The sequence below is a fragment of the Marmota monax genome, unplaced genomic scaffold (genome assembly GCF_021218885.2).
Source record: "Marmota monax isolate L192 unplaced genomic scaffold, Marmota_monax_Labrador192_F-V1.1 WCK01_AAM20220418_F8-fsc00180, whole genome shotgun sequence".
In the NCBI taxonomy this organism is placed as follows: domain Eukaryota; kingdom Metazoa; phylum Chordata; class Mammalia; order Rodentia; family Sciuridae; genus Marmota; species Marmota monax.
In genome coordinates, this window is record NW_026693881.1 from 571,146 (window position 1) to 590,999 (window position 19,854).

At 41.6% G+C, this 19,854-nt stretch overlaps 1 protein-coding gene across 3 annotated transcripts in view; it reads left to right on the forward strand.

Moving 5' to 3' along the window:
• Cep192 (centrosomal protein 192) overlaps positions 1 to 19,854 on the forward strand; it is a 103,047-nt gene that overhangs the window by 51,657 nt on the left and 31,536 nt on the right. For 2 of the 3 annotated variants that reach the window (XM_046462706.1, XM_046462707.1), the window contains exons 19-29: positions 2,345 to 2,543; positions 3,812 to 4,709; positions 5,547 to 5,695; positions 7,102 to 7,332; positions 13,191 to 13,316; positions 13,485 to 13,628; positions 13,740 to 13,803; positions 14,224 to 14,363; positions 14,457 to 14,549; positions 15,082 to 15,200; positions 16,092 to 16,268. In XM_046462706.1, the coding sequence (XP_046318662.1) occupies positions 2,345 to 2,543; positions 3,812 to 4,709; positions 5,547 to 5,695; positions 7,102 to 7,332; positions 13,191 to 13,316; positions 13,485 to 13,628; positions 13,740 to 13,803; positions 14,224 to 14,363; positions 14,457 to 14,549; positions 15,082 to 15,200; positions 16,092 to 16,268 (2,340 nt within the window). The remainder of the gene's footprint in view (positions 1 to 2,344; positions 2,544 to 3,811; positions 4,710 to 5,546; positions 5,696 to 7,101; positions 7,333 to 13,190; positions 13,317 to 13,484; positions 13,629 to 13,739; positions 13,804 to 14,223; positions 14,364 to 14,456; positions 14,550 to 15,081; positions 15,201 to 16,091; positions 16,269 to 19,854) is intronic. The other variant, XM_046462708.1, reaches the window with a different exon arrangement.

Consider the following 19,854-nt stretch of genomic DNA (forward strand, 5'->3'; position numbering starts at 1 on the left):
ACATTTTTTAATTGAAGCTTAATTAAAATACAATAAAATGCACAACTATTAGGAGTTTCAGTCAATGAGGTTTGACACATATTATGCCTATGTAAACACCTGCCCCTAAAAAATATGGAGAAATTCTGCCACCCTTTAACTAGCCTTGGCTCTTTTATAGTCAGTTCTGCTTCTCCTCCTGTCACCCTAGAATCCACTCTCTGATTTGTGCACCCATGTAGGTGCACGTCATACAGTAGCTGAAGTAGGCCTGAAGCAGTTTGGTTAATAATATTTTGTCTCCATTGGTTCCAGTGAAGACAGAGAAAAGGGAATAGGGTAGACAGCAAAATAACCAGTGCCAGGCATGGTGGTGCCTGCCTGTAATCCCAGGTTGAGACAGGAGAACTGCAAATTCAAAGCCAGCCTCAGCAACTTATTGAGGTCCTGAAGAACTTAGCAAGATCCTGTCTCAAAATAAAACATAAAAGGGGATGTGGCTCAGCGGTTAAGTTCCCCTGGGTTCAATCCCTGGTACAAAAAACAACAACAAAAAAACTTACTAACAAGGGTTTTGAAAATGCCATCTTAATGTGGGGCTTTTAAAAAATGTTTAAAACTCAAATATCAGTTTTCTCTGTGTGTTCCTTGCCTAGCTGAGTATTCTGACATTGTGCAAAATTGAAAAAATAAAAAATGGTGGGGGATAAAATCTTCTCAGGTCAAGGACTCAAGTGAAATTCAGTGGTAGAGTGTCTGGAGGTATGGGAACTGTTTACAGAGTTGGCTTGACAGCTTTCCAGTCCTCTCTGTGCTCTTCCGCCTGGGACTGTGCAGTCAGCTTATTCTCTCTTTGCATCTTAGCTAGATGTTCTGGTGGATAATAAAAAACAAAGTGAAGTAGAAGTAATATTTCTATCTGTTAAATGCATTTGTACATAGTAAATGTGTGTGGGATTCTCAAATTTTTTTGTTTCCTAATCCTTTTTTAAAATTCAATGTATCATGAACATCTTTGTGAGCCAAGTGATAGTATTGAACAGCACGGGTATTGGGTTTTTTGTTTTCATTTTATTTTCAGTCCTGGGGATCAAACCAAGGACCTCACACATGCCAAGCAAATGCCGTACCACTGAATTAACTCCCAGTTATATTAGCATGTTTTTTTTTTAATGGTTGCAATGTTTTATTGTATGTTTTTGCCATAATTTCCCTAACCTGCTTCCTCCTCTGTGACAATTAAGATTGCCTATTTTGTTATCAATAACAATGTGATGACTTTTTCTTTGTGGAGTCTTTATCTTTAGTTTTTCCTTAGGATGCAGTCAGAGATGCAGAACATCTGAGTTGAGGGGTTTTTGAAACATGTCACTTAATTGCTCAGCTGTACTACTTGATAAGGGCATTTCTTTGCCCTCATCTACGTAATTCTCCGTTTTTGTTTTTTTTTTTTTTTTTGGTTCCAACTTCTGAGCCACATCCCCAGTCCTTTTTATTTTGAGACAGGTTCTCACTAAGTTGATGAGGCTGGCCTTAAACTTGTGAACTTGTGTGATCCTTTGTCTCAGTCTCCAATACACTGGGATGACAGGCATTACCGTCATGCCTGGCTCTCCTAACTCCTCTGAGGAAAGCCTACAGGATTTACTGTGTTTCCTTTTGCCTTTTGCTGCTGAGGATCGGAACCAGGGCCTCCTCACACAGCCTCAGCCTGGGCTCTTCCACTGACTGAGCTGTGCTCCCAGCCATCCTCTGGTTCCTTAGTCCGTCTCTCCCTCCCTCCTTTCTCCCTCCCTCACTCCCTCCCTTCTCCCTCCCTCCTACTCCTCTCTCTTTCTTCCTTTCTTTCCTTCCAGGAGCACACAACTACTGAGCCACAACCCCAGCCCAGCCCAGCCCAGCCCTTTTTTATTTTGAGATATGGTCTTGCTAGTTTACTCAGGATCTTGCTAAGTTGCTGAGACTGGCTTTGATCTTCCTCCTCAGTTTCTTGAATTGCTGGGTTACAGATGTGTGCCACTGTGCCCAGTTGGCTTTACTCTTTGAGGGCAGGAAGTTTTAATGCTTTTGTTAATTGCTTTATATCAGGTACTCAATACATTCTTTTAAATAAGTAGCTAATGTTGTTATGTGACTGCATGTGGTATTTAGTAATGAAAATGCCACATTTTTATTTTACAGTAGCTTATCAGATAGGTCATTCAGTAGGAATGTATAATTTATAATTTTTTTTGTTTGTAATAATTTACAGTTTTAGATAATTAAATGTAAATGTTGAACCCACGGTTGAATTACTTCCAAGTTTATAGGCAGGCAGCAGTAAAGCGTAGATGATTCCAACATGAGGTATTCATTTCCTTTTCAGGTGTGTTTTGGAGTCTCTTGATTCTGCAGCTTGTCACCAAAAGTCCTCTTCTGAGAGCGAGTTGTCTCAGTTGGTGTGTTCCCATACTGATATGAGCAGGCTGACTTACGTCTCTGAACAGGAGAGCGCCTGTCCTCCCACAACTGCTGGCAGTGGCCCAGAGGATTGCAAGGTGGGAGGCACTTGGACTGCTGCTTTAGTAAGGCTTTGTGTCCTTCTCTTTGACTCTGACTGAGTTCAGGCCTCTTTAACTGTTGCGTTGCTGATTTACCTTTAAAATGAATTAGTGTGTGCATGTGTATGTGCATATGAGTTCATGCTTGGTGGGCACTAGAGGTCCGTATGGGGAGCTCCAGAGTCTGCCCTCAGAAGCTCTCTGTCTGGTGCAAAGAGCTATATTGTGTGCTGTAACAAAGTATATAGGGCACCCAGATGCTGTGGGGATTCCTAGAGAGGTGGCCAAAAGTCTCACCACAGGATGGGGGTAGTTCAGCAGGTTTATGAGAGGGAGTTTGGTGAAGCCTGATTTTGCAGAGCTACTTGCAGTTGACGGAGGAAGCCAGGTAACAGATGGAGGAAGATGGGGAATGGGGAGCTGTGTGTAGAAGGGTGGCAGTGAATCTCACACATGGGAAAGGAGAAGGGTAGAAAAGAAGGTGGGCCCAAGGGAGAGAGGCTTGGATGTATAACTTAGTGTGAAGGCTTCTAAGGTGGACACCAACAGGATATGTTTTCCTATCTTAAAAGCTCATTCCAATAGCAGTGTGGTGGAGGGAGTCGGGGAGAGCAAGATTAAAATCAGGGAGGTTTGACATGAAGCTACTGTAGTCATTCAGGTAAGAGACAGTATGAGCCTGTCTTAAGGAAGTGTGTGTGTGTGGCGAGTGTGACAGAAGTGAGTTTCTTAAGGAGCTGAATTTGATTATTGTGGGCCTGTGGTGTAGACCTCCTCCACCAATCTGTGAAATACAGGGTGCAGTGTTAGGGTGGAGTATTACATCCATTTCATTGAATACTATCTTTTTGGTGGTGGTAGATATTGACTCTGTGTTCTTCGCCTAGTGGTTAAGAACTGAGTGATGGCGTCAGACAGCCTGTCCTCTGTTGCTTCCTCAGACAGACTAAACCTTCCTAAACCTGTTTCTTCACCCTTGAGGAGGAATACTATGTGAGGGCAGTGCTTGTCGCCTACTACTTGGCCCCCAAATATCTATTGTTATTGTTAATAACCAACAAATAATCTTTCTTTATCAATATCTTTGTTTTTAAAGCTTTGGTCCAGAGGAGGTTTCCATACCTACATTTCACAGCTTCCAGGCTACTTTTCTTTGTGTAAACCAGCTCATTTTCAGAGAGATAATGTCAGATCCTTTTCTGATTTTGTGTGAGATTATAACAGTATGGTTTGAATTTGTTATATTCAATCTATCTGTGGATAATTTTGAAAATTATTTTGTTACACTCAAGAGTGATATCACCAGTGAGTTGAGCACCACAATTATTCAATCAAGCCTAGCACCATTGGAGGAACATGCTATGGAAAAGCTGAGAAAAAAGGTTCCATTTCAGAGTAGAGGAAGAAGAGCCTCATCATCTCTTATTCAGAGCCAGTCTGATTTGAAAAATGTGACTGAAACTACTTCTCTGAGTAGCAGACCTGAGGGTGGAGAATCAAGTCAAGATCCTTCCTCCAAAAGAGGAGAGCCATTGGAAACCAGTGAAGAACGTTTGACATCAAACCGCAGTGACCTGGATCCAGTCAGCGAGGCTCTCCTGAGCAAGCCAGGTCTGAGCCATCAGGTGGAGGGGCTAGCCTCATCTCACCTTGCTGTGTCCTGCCTGAGGTCCATGGAAGAAGGTCAGAGAGTCATTTCTAAAGACACCTCGAGCACCAACAGTGAGTTCAGTGGCCAGATTCCTAATCAGAACACCTCTGGAAACCTGCGAGGCCCCGTCTCCCAACTCAGGGCTCACGGCTCTGCTGAGGAGGTGCAGAATGTACCTGCAGTGCACCCCACACTCTGGACGGCACATTCTCTCAGCACCGCTCCCTTGAACCAGCAGTATGTGGGTACACTGTCTTCAGCAGGGAACGTTGCCTTGCCTCAGTGCCATTCAGGCAGCGCCTCGGCCTGTGGGTTCTCAGGATGCTTTACTTACCCTGCTATCTCAGGAGACCACGTTCAGAACTCCATGGCTATGGGGATTTACCTGGGACCCGATCTCACCCCTGGATTGATGGGTCCCACTTCTCTCTATACCCGGTGTTCTAATACCTTACATCAGAACCTGCTAAGCTCAGTACCATCTTTTACTGTGCAGTCTGGAGTGGAATCCTGGGATTCAGGAACCATGTCAGGATGTGGTGAGATGCTTCTTGTCTCTTTTTTTCTACTGTTCCTTTTACTATTTAAAGGTTGCTTTTTGTCAAATGGGATTGTCAAACCAGTGTTTCAAGGGTATACTGGCCATACTTTCTTACAAGTTTTGTTCTCTGTTTGGAGAACAGAATAATATTTCTACACAGAAGTCCCTTAAGTTGGCTTAGAACAGTAAGCTTATGCAGGTGGAAAGCTTCCTTGACTTTCTCCTCATTCTTCTGCTCTATGCTTGGATTTTTGTTCTTTCAACTAGGAAGTGACCACGTTAGGAGTCCTTGACATACCTTAGGAGTTCAGAGAGGTGATATGGTGGTGGGCAGAACTCCTGCTCTCCCCACAGGGATAGGTATCTCCCTGACAGTGGTCTGCTCAACAGGGCTGGGCACTGTACCCGCCCACCGTAGTACTGTCTTCTCTGTCCTTCAAGGTGTTTGCGTGAGGATGGAAAAGATGGGGGAAAGATGGCACTTCTGAAGATTAGAGCCTCTGTGGTTTCTTTCTAATTCAGGCAGTGGCTTATAATTTGGGAGAGGAAAAAGGACAGATTTCCAACTAATAATAACATGAGTGAGTTAATTGGCTGTACGTTGTGAGTTTGAAAAATTATAATTTTTTTTTTCTTCTCCTGGTCTGGATAGAGGAGGAATAATTGTTAGCAGGCCTCCACTCAGGTTTGTGCAGCATCAAGGGCTCCTGCACACCCAGGGCACTGTCCTGGGACTCGTAAAGTAGGCAGTCTTATATTATAAATTCCATTTAACCTCTCCTGCTTTTAACAAGGTGTTTGATCTGAATGCTTGTTTTGATGTCTTCTCATGCAGATAGCGTCAGAGTGCCTGAGGAGTTGAAGTTTCCTCATGCTTGCTGTGTCAGTATTGCTTCGCAGACCTACCTTAGTGTACTCAATCCAACTGGCCGTTGGCTACAAGTCAGCATTGGGGTTCTCAGTGTTAGCATTAATGGTGAAAAGGTAAGCTTTCTGCGTCTTCCTGGCTTCACAGCCATGCATGGGGAACCACTGACTTCCCTCTGGATTCGTCCACCCTGCGCACATGCACTGGAATGGGATTCTTCTTCAGTGCCCTTTTGGTTGTTTTACTCACAGTGGAAGAAGTGACATCTGAACGTGTTTTGCGTTTTCCATTGGCTATTATTAATCATTGTTTTATCGTTTATTTATTAAAGTATGTCACGTTGCTTTTAGTGCTGTTAAATCACTGAATGTTTTGAGTTTCTGGTCTCTACTTGTTGGTTTCTTGAGATAGGATTGGCTATAAGTTGCTATCATATATCCAAAAAAAAGGAAAGAAAGAAACACGTCACCCTTGGGGTTATGTCTTTATTGAGTTAAGGGTAGTCTTTTTGACTAATTGATATGATCATTTTCCTACACGATCTTTTGAAATACTTGGAAAAAAACCCAGTTTTTTTAAAAAAGTATGTTTTCCCTTAGTTGTTGATAGATCTTTATTTTATTTATACATGGTGCTAAGAATTGAACCCAGTGCCTCACACATGCAAGGCAAGAGCGCTACCACTGAGCCCTAGCCCCAGCCCCCAAAAAACCCAGTTTTAACACGTTAACATTAACTTGCATGGTCTGGGTCTCCCACATGGTCAGTGACTGCTGCTTTAATTCCAGATGTAGATCTCATTTGAACAGAGTGAGCAGGGAAGGGGGAATATTGTCCATGGCTGCCTTCTGACGTGTCTTGTCTGCAGTACTGCTTGCTAGCCAGCGTTGGCAGATAAACTTGCTCCTCCCTTTTTCCTCCTAAAGTAAAAGTGTCTCTACCTTGCCACTTCCTTTCCTCCCTGCTTTCAGATCCTTGGTCATGAAAAGCAGGTGATTGGAGGAAGGCTTGAGAGTGGAAGGTGAGATTTGATTAAGGGCATCTGGGAGTCTGCGTAGTCCTGTCTGTGGATGTGGGAGTGGGAAGAAGATCCCCATCTACAGTGAGGAGGAACTGTCTAATGGGAGCCATAATTGCAGTACTGGGGTCTTATTGAGGCCCTGAGAGATCAGCCTGACTCCCTGCCCCACATGGTGCAGATGCAGAAGCCATGTTCCAGAGAGCTTTCCAGGGCCAAGTGCTTCCACTTTTAGTGCCTCTTTTAAGAAGAGTGAGAGTATAGATAAATGTGTTTGCTTTAAAATAGGCTAGGGAGACCCATTCTTGATGCAGTAAGAGTAGTTCAAACTGGGGAGCGAGTTGACAGATAGTAAGTTGTAAAATGTGAGTATTTTCGAAGAGATAATAAATGTCTAGATTTTCAATTAACTGTGAAAAGGAATTTTAAACTTGGATATTCTCCTTGATTTTCAATGCAAAGCCATTTCTTAACAAATCCTGTGGGTTTTTTTTTTTTTTAAAGGTGGATCTTTCAACATGTCCTTGTCTAGTTTTCAAGAATAAAGTCATCATAAGACCTCATGCCACAGAGGAGATAAAAGTACTTTTCATACCATCCAGTCCTGGGATTTTCCGATGTATGTTCAGTGTTGCTTCTTGGCCATTTTCAGCAGATTCTGAGACAATAGCACAAGCAGAAGCTTTGGCGAGCAAAGTCATTTTCACTGCTATCGCCGAGACCCCTGTTATTGAGGTAAACGAGTCTTGTCATTCCTGGTGTTTTAATATAGGCTGTTTAACCTTAGATGTAATATTTGGGAAAAATAAATGTGGGCCAATGTGCCACAAAGTTAATTTCAAGCTGAACATTAGTTCTTAGAATCTTGTATTCCAGAATTTGAAATTATTTTGTTTTTTATTACAGGAAACATAAATACACTTACTAAGATGTTTGTAAAGCAGAGTTTTAAACCCTATTTCCCACTGATTCCATTGTGTATTTGACATACACTTAGGAGAGCACTAGGTACATGCTGCTTCTCCTTTCTCTGTGCCTGAAGAGTCCTTGCTAGCTGCAAGCCTTCCTCTTCTACAGTCATGCATTTTCTGAAAGTGAAAGAAAAATCAGTCTACCCAAACTGGGATGATATAAATGCTCCTTGGATGACACACCTGTTAAGGACAGTAGGTTCCTGCCCTGGCTGCACGTTGGAATGACACGGGGAGCTTTCTAGGCTCCCCAAGACCTACTTAGTCAGAGGGATTACAGAAGGCAGCCTTAGCTATAGTGTAGGTACTTCCAAGAAGTGCCTCTTCTTAAGCAGTAATGAAATTAGAACTAACAGGGCAGGATGGAGGAACGGGAGAGGGCACAGACAAGAATGCTCATTAAAGCGAGTTGATTCCTAAAAGTTTAACAGAACCTAACATGTTTATTTAATCCACAGGTGTTACTGAGCTCCTACTAAAGCTAATTTGTTGTTTTGTTCAACAAAACCGTAGCAGTGACTTGTAGTTTAGAGCTGGGATGTGGGTGTGAGGGCCAAGGCAGCCTCTCGGGAGGCTGAGGAAAATTATCCCAGGGTTTTCTCACAGTACACTTTTCCCAGAGGAATGCTTATTAACTTCACCCGACAATTTCTAGGGTAGGGAGGAGAAAGTAGAATTCGTAGATGTTCTCTTTATTATAAACTGTTAATGATCTTTTTCTGAAGTGCCAGTTTATGTATTTCTCCATCAACTCTGCTGTGATTGCTTTTCTCTTGATCAGTTTTCAACTTTAACACTATTGACATTTTGGGCTCAAATTCTTTACTGGTGAGGGTCCCGTCTTTTGTTGTATGGGATGTTGAGTGTTGTCCCTGGCCTACGTTTGTTAGATACCAGTAATAGTCCTTTCCCAGTCCTGATAACCCAAAACATCTCCGGGAGGTGTTGCATTCCCCCCTCAACCGCCCCCCAATTGAGAACACAGCTGTTAATCATCTGCGTGTCAGTATGTGTACACGAGGCTTTTGAACCTGCACTTAAGGAGCTTACATTTTTGTAGCACACATGAAAATCACTGCTAGGCCATATTTAAAGTTGTCACGTCATGTGTGAGCAGCTCAAGTCAGTGGCATTGAGCAGTGTAAGGCATTGTTCCAAAACAGGGCTGTGCATTGGAATCAGTTGATGAACTTCAAGAATCCCGATGTTTGTGTCAGAGCTTTGAGTCTACCCGACAGTTTTGGGGACCACTGGAGTAAGTAAGGATCATTCAGCATCATCCAGACCAATTAAAGTTGATTTCTTAGAGGAGTGGACATGGGCCCTGAGGGACAAGCAGGGTTGAGTAGGGAGTGTGAGGCATGGTTCAAGAATGGTATAGAGGCCCCACCCACAGAAACAGAGCGATTGGCGGAGGATCTCCCAGGTACTACAGCAAACATACGTAGCAGTGTGCGTATCTTTATTTTTGTATCTTTGCCAATTTACTCTCTTAATTTATGTGCCCACAAGAAATGTATGAGAGCTCCTATTAGTGCTAACATTAGGGTTAGTTTTCTAATTGTTTACTTGTTTTAAATTGGTTGCTTATTTCTTGGATGTGGCTTATATTTTAATTTGTGTGCTTGGATTACTAGTTACATTTAGTATCTTTTTCTCTTTGTCGTTAACTATATTTGCTTTCCCTTTCTCTGCCCATTTTTCTTTTGTTTTGAAAGTATTGATTTTTTGTAGATATTCCTTATATTCTGGATTATAATTGTTTGCTAATTATTATGCTTTGTGGTTATTTTTTCCCATTCTTGTTCCCTTTCAACTTATTATCTTTAGTTGGGCTGAAATTTTAAATATAACACAGTCAGGTAGGACTCTATATACCAGATATAAAAATATCTCTGGGAATAGGGGGAGAAGCTGGGTCCTGCTGTGTCCTTCCCTACATATTCTCTCCTTGGGGAAATGCATTATTACTTGAGTGGATATTAGTGTGATATGTTTGAACAGTCATTTGGCATAATTGATGGTAAAAAAGGACATTGAAATTTAACCAGATTATGTAAGTAAATTATACACTAGCTTTTAAGTATCACTTTAAGAAGCAGTATGGTAAGTAAGCAGTGGGGGAAATCTTGAATATATGTGTGTAGAATAAATAAAATCAAATATTCTGAACTGTGGTCCAGCTTAGTAGCAGAGCACTTGCCTAGCATGACAGGGCCTTGGGTATAGTCTCCAGCACCACAAGAGCAAACAGCTGTTCTTTGTTATATGAATTAGTGCAGCTTGCAATAGTTTTCAGTGACAACATCACACATAGATGAAAAAGTGCTGTGGGAGTGAGCTTTCTGGACACCTATGGACAGCTCAGGAGCAGTTTCAGTGGTGGAGAAGCCCCTGCTGTTGATGTTGCTGGGCTCAGTTTGGGTGCCTTCGCCTTCTGAGTAGGATCCTCCTCCCACGGATGATGGCAGGCTTCACTCTCATGTCTCTGGGCCTCTGAAGGGATGTCACCTGACTCTGTGAAGGGATTGGCAGTTCCCCCTGCCTCTCACCCCACCCTCCCCTTCTCTTTGGCTTACTTTGCTCTTTCACTGGACACCTTTCATCATCTGACAGCATAAGTCATCACTAAGTTATAGCCTCTGTTCCTTGTGTGTTGTTGCTGTCTACCCTCTTTGCCCTACTAAAGTGTGAGCCCCTTGTGGGCAGCATCTGTATTTCTGTTGTTCATATCCAGAATGTGCCTGGCACACAGGGGCTTGATTAATATTTTTTGAGCTCTTGATTCAAATCAGAAGTACAGATAGCAATATTTCTAAATTACATGGTTTTTAGAATATTGTATTTCATAGGTACATCCCAGAAGTTTGTGTACTAAAGTTCTAAAGTACTAAAGTTGCCTAGAAAGTCTTCAAATGCTTTTGTGGTTTCCAGCTATGTGGGGGTGTTGGGATGCCCCCCTTCCTTTTTGTGCCCCCCTTCCTTTTTGTGCCCCCCTTCCTTTTTGTGCTCAAATACAAGATGGAGATCATCTGAAGCCCGTGTGTGTTCAGTCCTGCTGCTCCTGCCTGTCTAAAAGGCACGGTGGTTCTTCTCTTCAGTCCTGAGTGCGTATGTGTCCTGGAGTTCTTTTCCTTTCCCTGTGTCCTTGCCAACACGTTGGTTAGCTTAGACTTTCAGCTTCTGAGAGAGGTGGCTGTAGATTTGGGATTTCTCCTATATGGAGAATTATAATTTCTATCAGTTTTGTCTTTGGTGTCCTGCAGCTGTATTGTCATGTGTGTTTTAGGCTCAGAATTGCTTTATCTTTTACATGAAATGCTTCCTTTTAAGCAGCAATGCTTTTTATCCGTTCTGTATTAAAGTCTCTTTTGTCTGGAGTTAATATTTCTATCATCTTTTGTTAACTAATTTCTTTTTTAAAAAAATATTTTTATTAGTTGTTGATGGATATTTATTTATTTATTTATTTATTTATATGTGGTGCTGAGAATCGAACCCCGTGCCTCATACATGCTAGGCAAGAGCTCTACCTATGAGCCACAGCCCAGCCCCTTGTTAACTAATTTCTTAGATATCTATTTCCATCTCTCTATTTTTCAGTATGCAGCATATATTTTATTATAGTATCTTTTAAAAATTCAGTGTTTTTCTTGCCCTTCTTTGGACTAGTTTTGGAAATTATACATTTTATTTCTATTTTTATCACATTGGTTACCTAAGTCTAAAGCTAATCAGGAGTGCTGTTCTATCCCCCAAACAATACATTTTGATCATTTTAGGACTCATCTTTTTCTTACTGTTTTTAATTTCCTAGTTCCAAATAGCGTTTTATATCTCAACATTAAGATATGTTAATAGATATGGTCGATCCAGCTGTGCATACATTGGTTTTGCTCACCATTGCTTTATGAATATTCTGCTTTCCCCTCCATCATGGATCCTGTTGTATCTGTATTTAAGATGAACTTATACAGATGTGCCTCAGTTTACAATGGGGTTGTATCTTGATAAACTCATCATAAGTGGAAATATTATAAATGGAAAGTGCATTTAATACCTCAAACCTACCAAATATTATAGCTGAGTCTAAGCTACCTTAAACTACTCAGAGCACTTACCTTAGCCTGCAGCTGGGCAGAACTATCTAGCATAGAGCCTATTTTATACTCGTGTCAGCTCTCTCATGAATACAGATGCAGTGTGCTCTGGATATACTGTCACTGTTTCTTTTTGTGGCCACGTGGCTTAGGGGAGCCATAGCAGGCTGCCACTGCCTGGCACTGAGAGACCACTGTGTTTCCCTAGCCCTAATAAAGTTAGGGACCCTCTAGTTTATTTCAGGTTCTGGAGGTACTAGTGCTTCTGTTAATTATTTATTTATTTATTTATTTAGTCTTCTTGATTATTTTCTTCACGTGGCTTCTGATTTTTTTAAATTGATACTTACAAGTTTTAACATAAGCGCACATTCATTTAGGCTGCTTTTGCTGTAGGGGGCCCATGTTGCCCTGGTCTTTGGAGCACTCCTGGAGATCATGTTGCAGAGTCTCAGCTGGGGCTCCTCAGGCCTAAGTTCAGGTTTTCCTGTTCTCCATGTGATTCTTCAGGCACCCCCATGCCTAGACAGGCTCCCTGGTATTTTTCCAGGCATGGGAACAGAGTTTTTTCCAGTTCCCTTTTAATTTCTAAAAAGGGCACTTCTTTTAATTTTGGGGTTTTTTGCATGAAGTTCAATTTCCATTCTGTCCCACCCTGCCCCCAGCAAGCGAGCTTGAAGTCCTGTCTTCCAAGGGTATTAAAGCTCAACCATCTTGGGGTTGACTCTGGACCCCAGACCCTCATGGGACACCAGAGTCAGTTCCCTCCCACTGGGCAGTCTGCCTTTGGTTTCCTTGTATTTTATGTTTGGTTAGATAAAAAAAAGAAAGAAAAAAAGTGTTAAATATTGCCTAGCATTTCTACATTGGTCAGGCTATGAGCATCTACTAGGTGTCCTTCCACATTTGAAAAAGTCAGTGTTGTCATGTAGTAAGCACCTGCTTTAAACTTTTGATATATCTAGTTAAATGTCATTTTAAATATTTTCATAGTATCAGAAGTTTGGATGCAATCTGAAAATGCCAAGATATTCATGATAGTTTTTTTTTTAAATATTTTTATTGTATTTGTTTATCTATGTATTTATTTTTTTATGTGGTGCTGAGGATCAAACCCAGGGCCTTGCAAGTGCTAGGCAAGCGCTCTACTGCTGAGCCACAACCCCACGCCTTCATGATAGTTTTGAAGGGAACTGAGAAATGTATATTCTAAGAATTGAACTCATTGAAGGGAGATTTATATACTTTATAAAATTCTCATTTTCTCTTAAGATCCAGTAGTTTTTTCAGAATAGCAGCAGCTAATCTTAGGAATTTATGTACATGAACTCCCTAAAAAGAAGAATTTAACATTTAGTTTTGTTGAAAATAAGCAATTATAAAATAGCTTAGGAAAAACTTAGGTCTAAATTCACTTTCAACATTGAGTAGTGATTGTGGTCAGAAGAGGCAGTTATATGTACATAAGGTATGGTCTTTATTCATGTATGTTTTTCATAAATCAGTTTTTTCTCATACTTAGGTAGAAACAGAAGAGAAAGGTGTTCTTAATTTTGGTGACTTGACTTATGGTGGCTGGAAGGCTCTACCACTAAAGCTGATAAACAGGACACATGCCACTGTCCCGGTCAGGCTGACCATTAATGCTGTGAGTATCAACAGAGTAGGAAACGTTACAGAGGACATGGTTTGGAATTATAGACTACTGATACCCTTGGCTGATTTTTCTGGTGGAAGTAAATTGTGTTGTTGAGGGTTCTGTTGCCAGAGATAGCACTGTGGCTTTACTGAACTTGACCCTTCTGTTTCTGAATAGAACGCCTTAGCCTGGTGCTGCTTCACCTTTTCCAAGGAACCCATTCATGCTTCTCTGAAAGCTGCTCCTTATGCCGATGTGATTGCTCAGCTGGCAGCCCCCTCTGTGGTCAGTCATGTGATGCCTGCCAGTCAGGAAGGACAGGTAGGCTAGGCGGGTTGAGGAGCTGGCTCTTCTCTCATTAAGACTTTATTCTTATTTTAACTAGTATACACTAAAATAATAATAATAATTCTTTTTTTTTCTGTTTTGTAGGATCCTGAATTTCTGATAATTTGGGTTCTTTTTCATAGTCCAAAGAAACAAATTGCTTCTTCAGGTATCATATTTGTATTTTGTGGGAATTACTTATATCTAAATAAACTATAAATTTCAAGCTTATTTTCTCTCTCATTAAAAGTGACTATTTTGACAATTGTTAAGAATTTTATGTTTAGAAAATGGGCAGATGGTATGATATTTTGGGTCAAACCTGTGTATTTATGGGTAACCCAACCAAGTGTCATAGAAAACCTGTGGGGGAGTTTGTTCTCTCTCTCTCTCTCTCTCTCCCCTCACATCTCCCTCTCTCCCCCTCTCTCCCCCCACCCCTTTCCAATCTTTTCTGTTTCTCCTTTAATTCTTTAAAAAAAACTCTTGTCTAAATCTTCTTGTGTTCCCTAAGGGCATTGTGTTGGCTGATGAGGGCATTAGGATTAAATAACTCTAGTCTCTGAACTAAAAGAATGAACTTTTGTAGAGATTCTAGACCCTGCAGAAGAATTCTTGGCGAGAGTGGATATAGAAGTTGACAGCCCAAACCCTACACCAGTTCTTAGCAGTGTGGGTCTCCGAGGAAGAGCAGGAGTGGCTCGAATCCATGCTCCTAGGGACTTACAGGTACCTCAGTTCCTGGCTGTCGCTGTTTTGTGTGCCGGCTGATGCATTGAATCAGGTCCATTTTGTAAGTGTGGGTTTTGTCCTGTCCTTTAGACTGTGCACTTGCTGGCTGGTGTGAATTCCTCAACAAAGCAGTACCTGCCTTTGAAAAATGCTGGCAATATTGAAGTTTACTTAGATATCAAGGTAAGAGTTTCTTTCATTCGATCTCTCTTTTGACTGTAAAGATCTCACTTCTGAAGGCTCCAGGACTTCCTGTCCTGGCAGAGCCTAAGGGTCAAACTAGAGAATCGTCTGTGTTGTGAGAGCTGGGTGCCGCTGGCAGGCAGCATGCCCCAGTGCCCTTGTGTCAGAGCCTGAGGTCCTGAGTTCAAGAACCGGCTTCTGACTAGTGCTGAAAAAAATGTGTGTATCATCTCGTGGTGAGATAGGATGGAGAAGATTGGTCCCCACGGTGGACGTGAGTTGATACCTGTGGGTAGACCTGGGAGAGGGTGGAAGGACTGGGCTTTGGGGGTAGAGGGGAGATAGGTTTGTTATGGAGGAATAAGGAGAAAAAATATATATTCTTCAAAAGAATAAATAAGTTGGGACAGTGATGGACAAGGAAGAAGGGACAAATAACCTGTCATAGTGAAAAGTGCACATAGGACAAGCTTGACTGAGGGTGGGCTGCACTTGGATGAGTCAACACTGAGTGATGGCTATGATTGTTCAGGTCCCAGGACCAGGAAGTCACTTTTCAGTGGATCCAGAAAATTTATTCCTTAAGCCTGGTGAAGAACATGAAGTCCTAGTTTCATTTATGCCAAAGGATCCCAAGGTCTGTGAGGAAAGGTAAGGTGAACATACTTATGTGAAGCCCTTACTCATGTCACAACAGCCACTTGCTCCAACATACTTCACCTGGGGCTTGAATGCAGAAGTACGTGTCTGACTTCTCGTACCTGATAGAGCTCTACCTCTTTTTCTTTAAGCCTCAGATTTTTGTTGTTGTTGTTGTTGTTGTTGTAAAAAATCTTGTTTTAAACCAACTGAATAGAAATTAAGAAATTACTATTTTCAAGTATATTCTGACAAAAGTAAATAATAAAACATCAATATTGGTGTTTATCAGTTTTGATGTTTCTCATTAATTTTTTCTTTTTCTCCCAGGAAACCTTTAATTGACCTTGTTGCTTATTAATTTAGTACTATTTCCAGTCCCTTTTCCAGGCCTGTGGTTTTTTGGCCCCCAAATCATAAGCAAATATCAACTTATAGCCAGAATACCGCTATTGTTTGTATTTGAACTTGAGTGCATAAACCTAGCTTAACACATACCACCTCTGAGACTCATTGCTTGCCGCCTGCCTGGGGTACAGTCTGCTATTGGGACCCTGCAGAAGAAGAGAGCAATCTGGCTGCACCAGTGTGAAAGCTTGTGTCTGGAATGCTTGCCCTAAACTCCCCTGGGCAAGTCCCTTCTGGGAAACTTTCCTGACTTCCCAAGTTTCTCATAAGTTGTATCCCCATAACACCATGACCATCTCATGTCACCCCATGTGGATGTGATCCTGATTGTCCCCTTGCTCTGACTGCACTCTTTTCTGGACTGTGAGCTCTAACGGCAGGAATATCATGGTACCCCTGGCACCTAGCTCTGTTTCTTGGATAAAGAAGCACTTAAAAAACAGTTGCCAAAAGAACGGATACAGGACATTTGACATAGATTTTTCTCTTTGTTAGGATCTTGAAAATATTTGTGCAGCCATTTGGACCCCAGTATGAAGTTGTGTTAAAGGGCGAGGTGGTTTCTTCAGGAGGTAACCCTCTGCTGCCAGGACCTTGTGGCTCAGATGTTCCATTGATCTTGTCCAACAGGCAGTTTCTGGCCTGGGGAGGTGTCCCGCTCGGCAGAACACAGTAAGTGTGCACGGGCCATCCACGGTGCTGAGGATTGCTCATTAATGTTGTTCTCTCCTGGGTGATTATGACCGTGTTATTGTTTCTAGAGTTGATAAAGCTATCTTATGTTCACTTAATCTTCCTACTCTGAATTTTCATGTTTGCAGTACAAAATTTTCCTCTTTTCAAAATATATCCCAAAGAAATAGGTTTGAGGGTTTTTTGGCTCTTCAGCAAATTCTCTGCTGATTACCAAATGTAAGCAGTTAAGAGTTTGTGGGTTCCTTCTGTGGAAAGGAAGGAGGAAAAAGTAGAGATGTTATCAACTTGTTACAGTCTTGTTTGTGAGTGTTTGGTGCTGCAGTGTTAAAGACTGCAAGGTGTCTCTAGTGGAGCAGATGCGTACTGTTTAATCTCTGTATTTGATTCTAAATAAATTTGTAAAGAAACAACTAGAAATACATAAATTAATACAACTATGAGAATAGTACACATCATAATTAAGATTAATTTGCATGTAATATATTTAGTATATTAAGTGTTTCCCTTTATAAACATAACAATATAATCAACTTTTCTTTTTACAAGCCTCAAATTAGTAAACAAATGCTTATAATGACCTAATAATGACTAGGCTGAGGGTTTACTCTTCCATATTTTGTACTTTTGTATTTTTCCTTAAATGTCTTACACATACACTTCCATGGTACCTGAGAGATAGGAACTCCTGGCTGAACTTCTACTCTGATTGTGAAGAAATTGCTTTTTAAAAACTTATTTCTTTAGTTCTGAAAGGGTCTGCTTGAACCTCTTCACTTGCAGAGTTCATCCATGCCTTAGTTGTCTCTGTCTTGTTACAAAAGCAGCTTTCAAAAAGACGAGTAAGATGAGAACAAGTGGAAAGTGACTCCTGTGGGAAGTAGGAGGAGGTGATGTACAAAGGCAGGGAGAGCCCCAGTGCCTGCCGAGGCCCTGTGTGTCCCCACCTCCGGTAGGCTCAGGCCTGCACTGAAAATCTGCCCGCACTGTGGAGAACCACACCATCAGTTACCCGGATCCCAGTGTGCAGAAGTGAAGCACAGACTGGTTACTGCCTGGGAGAAGTATGACTCCTCCTGCCCCAGCTTTTGAGATGTATCTCCCCATAGATCTGTGCAGTGCAGTGAATCTCACAGATAAACAGCAGATTCAGATACCATTTCCAGAGACCCCTCTCCCACTTAGTTGCTTCTGTGTGGTCTGATAGTGGGGTGCCCAGGCATGGTACAGCAAAGCATTTATCTGGGCCTTGCCAGATCCATGTAATCGCAGCTTGAAATGATTCAGGTCATTTCAAGAATGGGCAGCCTGTGTATTCTTCAAGCACCTCACGGTAGACATTTCTCTCAGCCAGGCTTTTAGCAGTTAATTTGAAGTAATGATCCCTCTCCAGCAGCTCTTTTGCTGCTGGTCATGTGTGTCCTTGTGCTTTTGCAGCCAGCTAGATGGTTAGAACTGAAGAATATGTTGAGAGCAAGGCTGAGCAAGGCCATGTGTCTGTCTAGAAAGCTCTTCTAGCTCTCTGCAGTTGAGCATGAACAGTGCCTACATGACAGAACGTCCCTTGCTTCCCCAGACGTTGACTTGTGGTCTGCTGTAATACACGTACACACAGTTGTTTGAGGTCCTTAAGTAAGTTCTGTGCTATGGAAGGCAACCAAAATCGTTTTGGTTAAGGTGGGGGCTGTAAAAGGCTAGTGTCCATTTTGACACACAGCTTTTCTCATAGCTGATCTTATCTGTTAAGTCAAAAGGCAGAAAAAAGTTGAATCATTCTTGCACTGATCCTGAAGATTTTTCTGCCCTGTGAGAAAGGTGTAATAAATGATCACTGTGGTAGGGATGGCTGTTCTTAAGATCCAGCCTCTCCTCAGATGCCATGCCTTCCTGAAACCTCACTTTCAGCTTACCAAAAGTCGAATTAATGTGTGCTGAATTATTTTAAAATAAAAAATAGTTAAATTGGGACTGGGGTTATGGTTCAGCAGGAGAGCGCTCACCTAGCATGTGAAAGGCCCTGGGTTCAATCCTCAGCACTACATAAAAATAAAAATATTGTGTCCAACTACAACTAAAAAAAATATTTAAAAAAATAACTATAAAAAATTAGTTAAATTGAATAAGAGCAGTGTGTTGCCCGTGCTTTTGTCCTTGTCACTGGTGTTTCTGCCCTAGTGTCTTCCTGAGTGAAAGGCCTTCAGACTCTCCTCGCTTCATGGCTTCACTTCCTTGTGGAGAGTTCTTGGGCTCCGACAGGTGCAAGAGTGTCCCTTACTTACAATAGTTGGGTAGATAAATTTGCCTCAACTGGAGGAATGTGCCAGTCCTGTGGGAACTGCTCTACCTGTGGTTGGTGAAAGCTGGGCTCTGAAAACAACATCCCGAGCATTAGTGGACATGACGCTAATAAGCACAAGGTATTTTGTGCTGCACTTAGTGAATCTGTGGATTCTGTAATTCTCCTCACCCCGTTTTTGTGTCCTGCATAGAAAAAAAGTGTTTTTCCATCACAAATGGTGCATGCTGCCCCTCTATGAGGGTTTTACGACAGAATTCAGGATAAAGAGGCACATTTATTGTCTGCTTAGAAAGGAAACTTCCTGTTTTTCCCCTACCATGAAATGTCCTAGGAGGCAGCTGAGGCTGTGCTGAGAGGGGGCAGATCATGTGTCTGCTGGGACCCCCATGCCTCTCCTCTTGTAGGAGAAGGTCCTGTTGCAGAATGTGGAGTACAGAGGACAAATTAATAAATGATAATGTTGGGGAAAATGTGATTAAATTAATGGATTTCGCTTCTGTTGCAGAAAGGAATGATAATAAATTACAGTTGTATTTTCCAAGCATAGAATGATCCAAAGATAGTATTTAATATCAAATTTTGGATTCCTACTTAAAAATCTTCATTTTTCCACAATCTGCTTATTCATTCTGGTTTCTTTCTTATATGTGTGCTTAAACACTTCAGTCCTTTAGATTTTTTCTCATTAATTTTTGTGAATTCCTTGAAGAATAAAGATATTAATCCTTTTTGATTATGGAATTCCTATTTTAAACTGGAAACCGAGTTCTCTTCCCCTCAACTTGATAACTCTACTTCTTAAAATAATAACTATGTTTCTTTAAAAATTAAAAAATAATAGGCTGAGGATGTGGCTCAAGCGGTAGTGCGCTCGCCTGGCATGCGTGCGACCTGGGTTCGATTCTCAGCACCACATACAAACAAAGATGTTATTTCCGCCGAAAACTAAAAAATAAATAAATATTTTTTAAAAAAAGAAGAATTTAAAAATTAAAAAATAAGTAAAAATGAAAGCTTTACCAAATAGCATTCCTCCAAGTCAAGTCTTCCCTAGGCAACATAGCTATGGGTGGTTTTCCTAGGGGTGCGGACAGCTGGAGCTTAGTCTTTCCCTTTGAACACCAGGTGGACAAGGCCAAGACCACAGCTTCCATGTTGAACTGCTCATCTTCACATTTTGGGTGAAATAGGGCTTGGCCCACATACTCAGTATTCCCCAATGGAGAGGCAAGTCACATGGTTTCAGAAATTCAAAGGGTTTCCTAC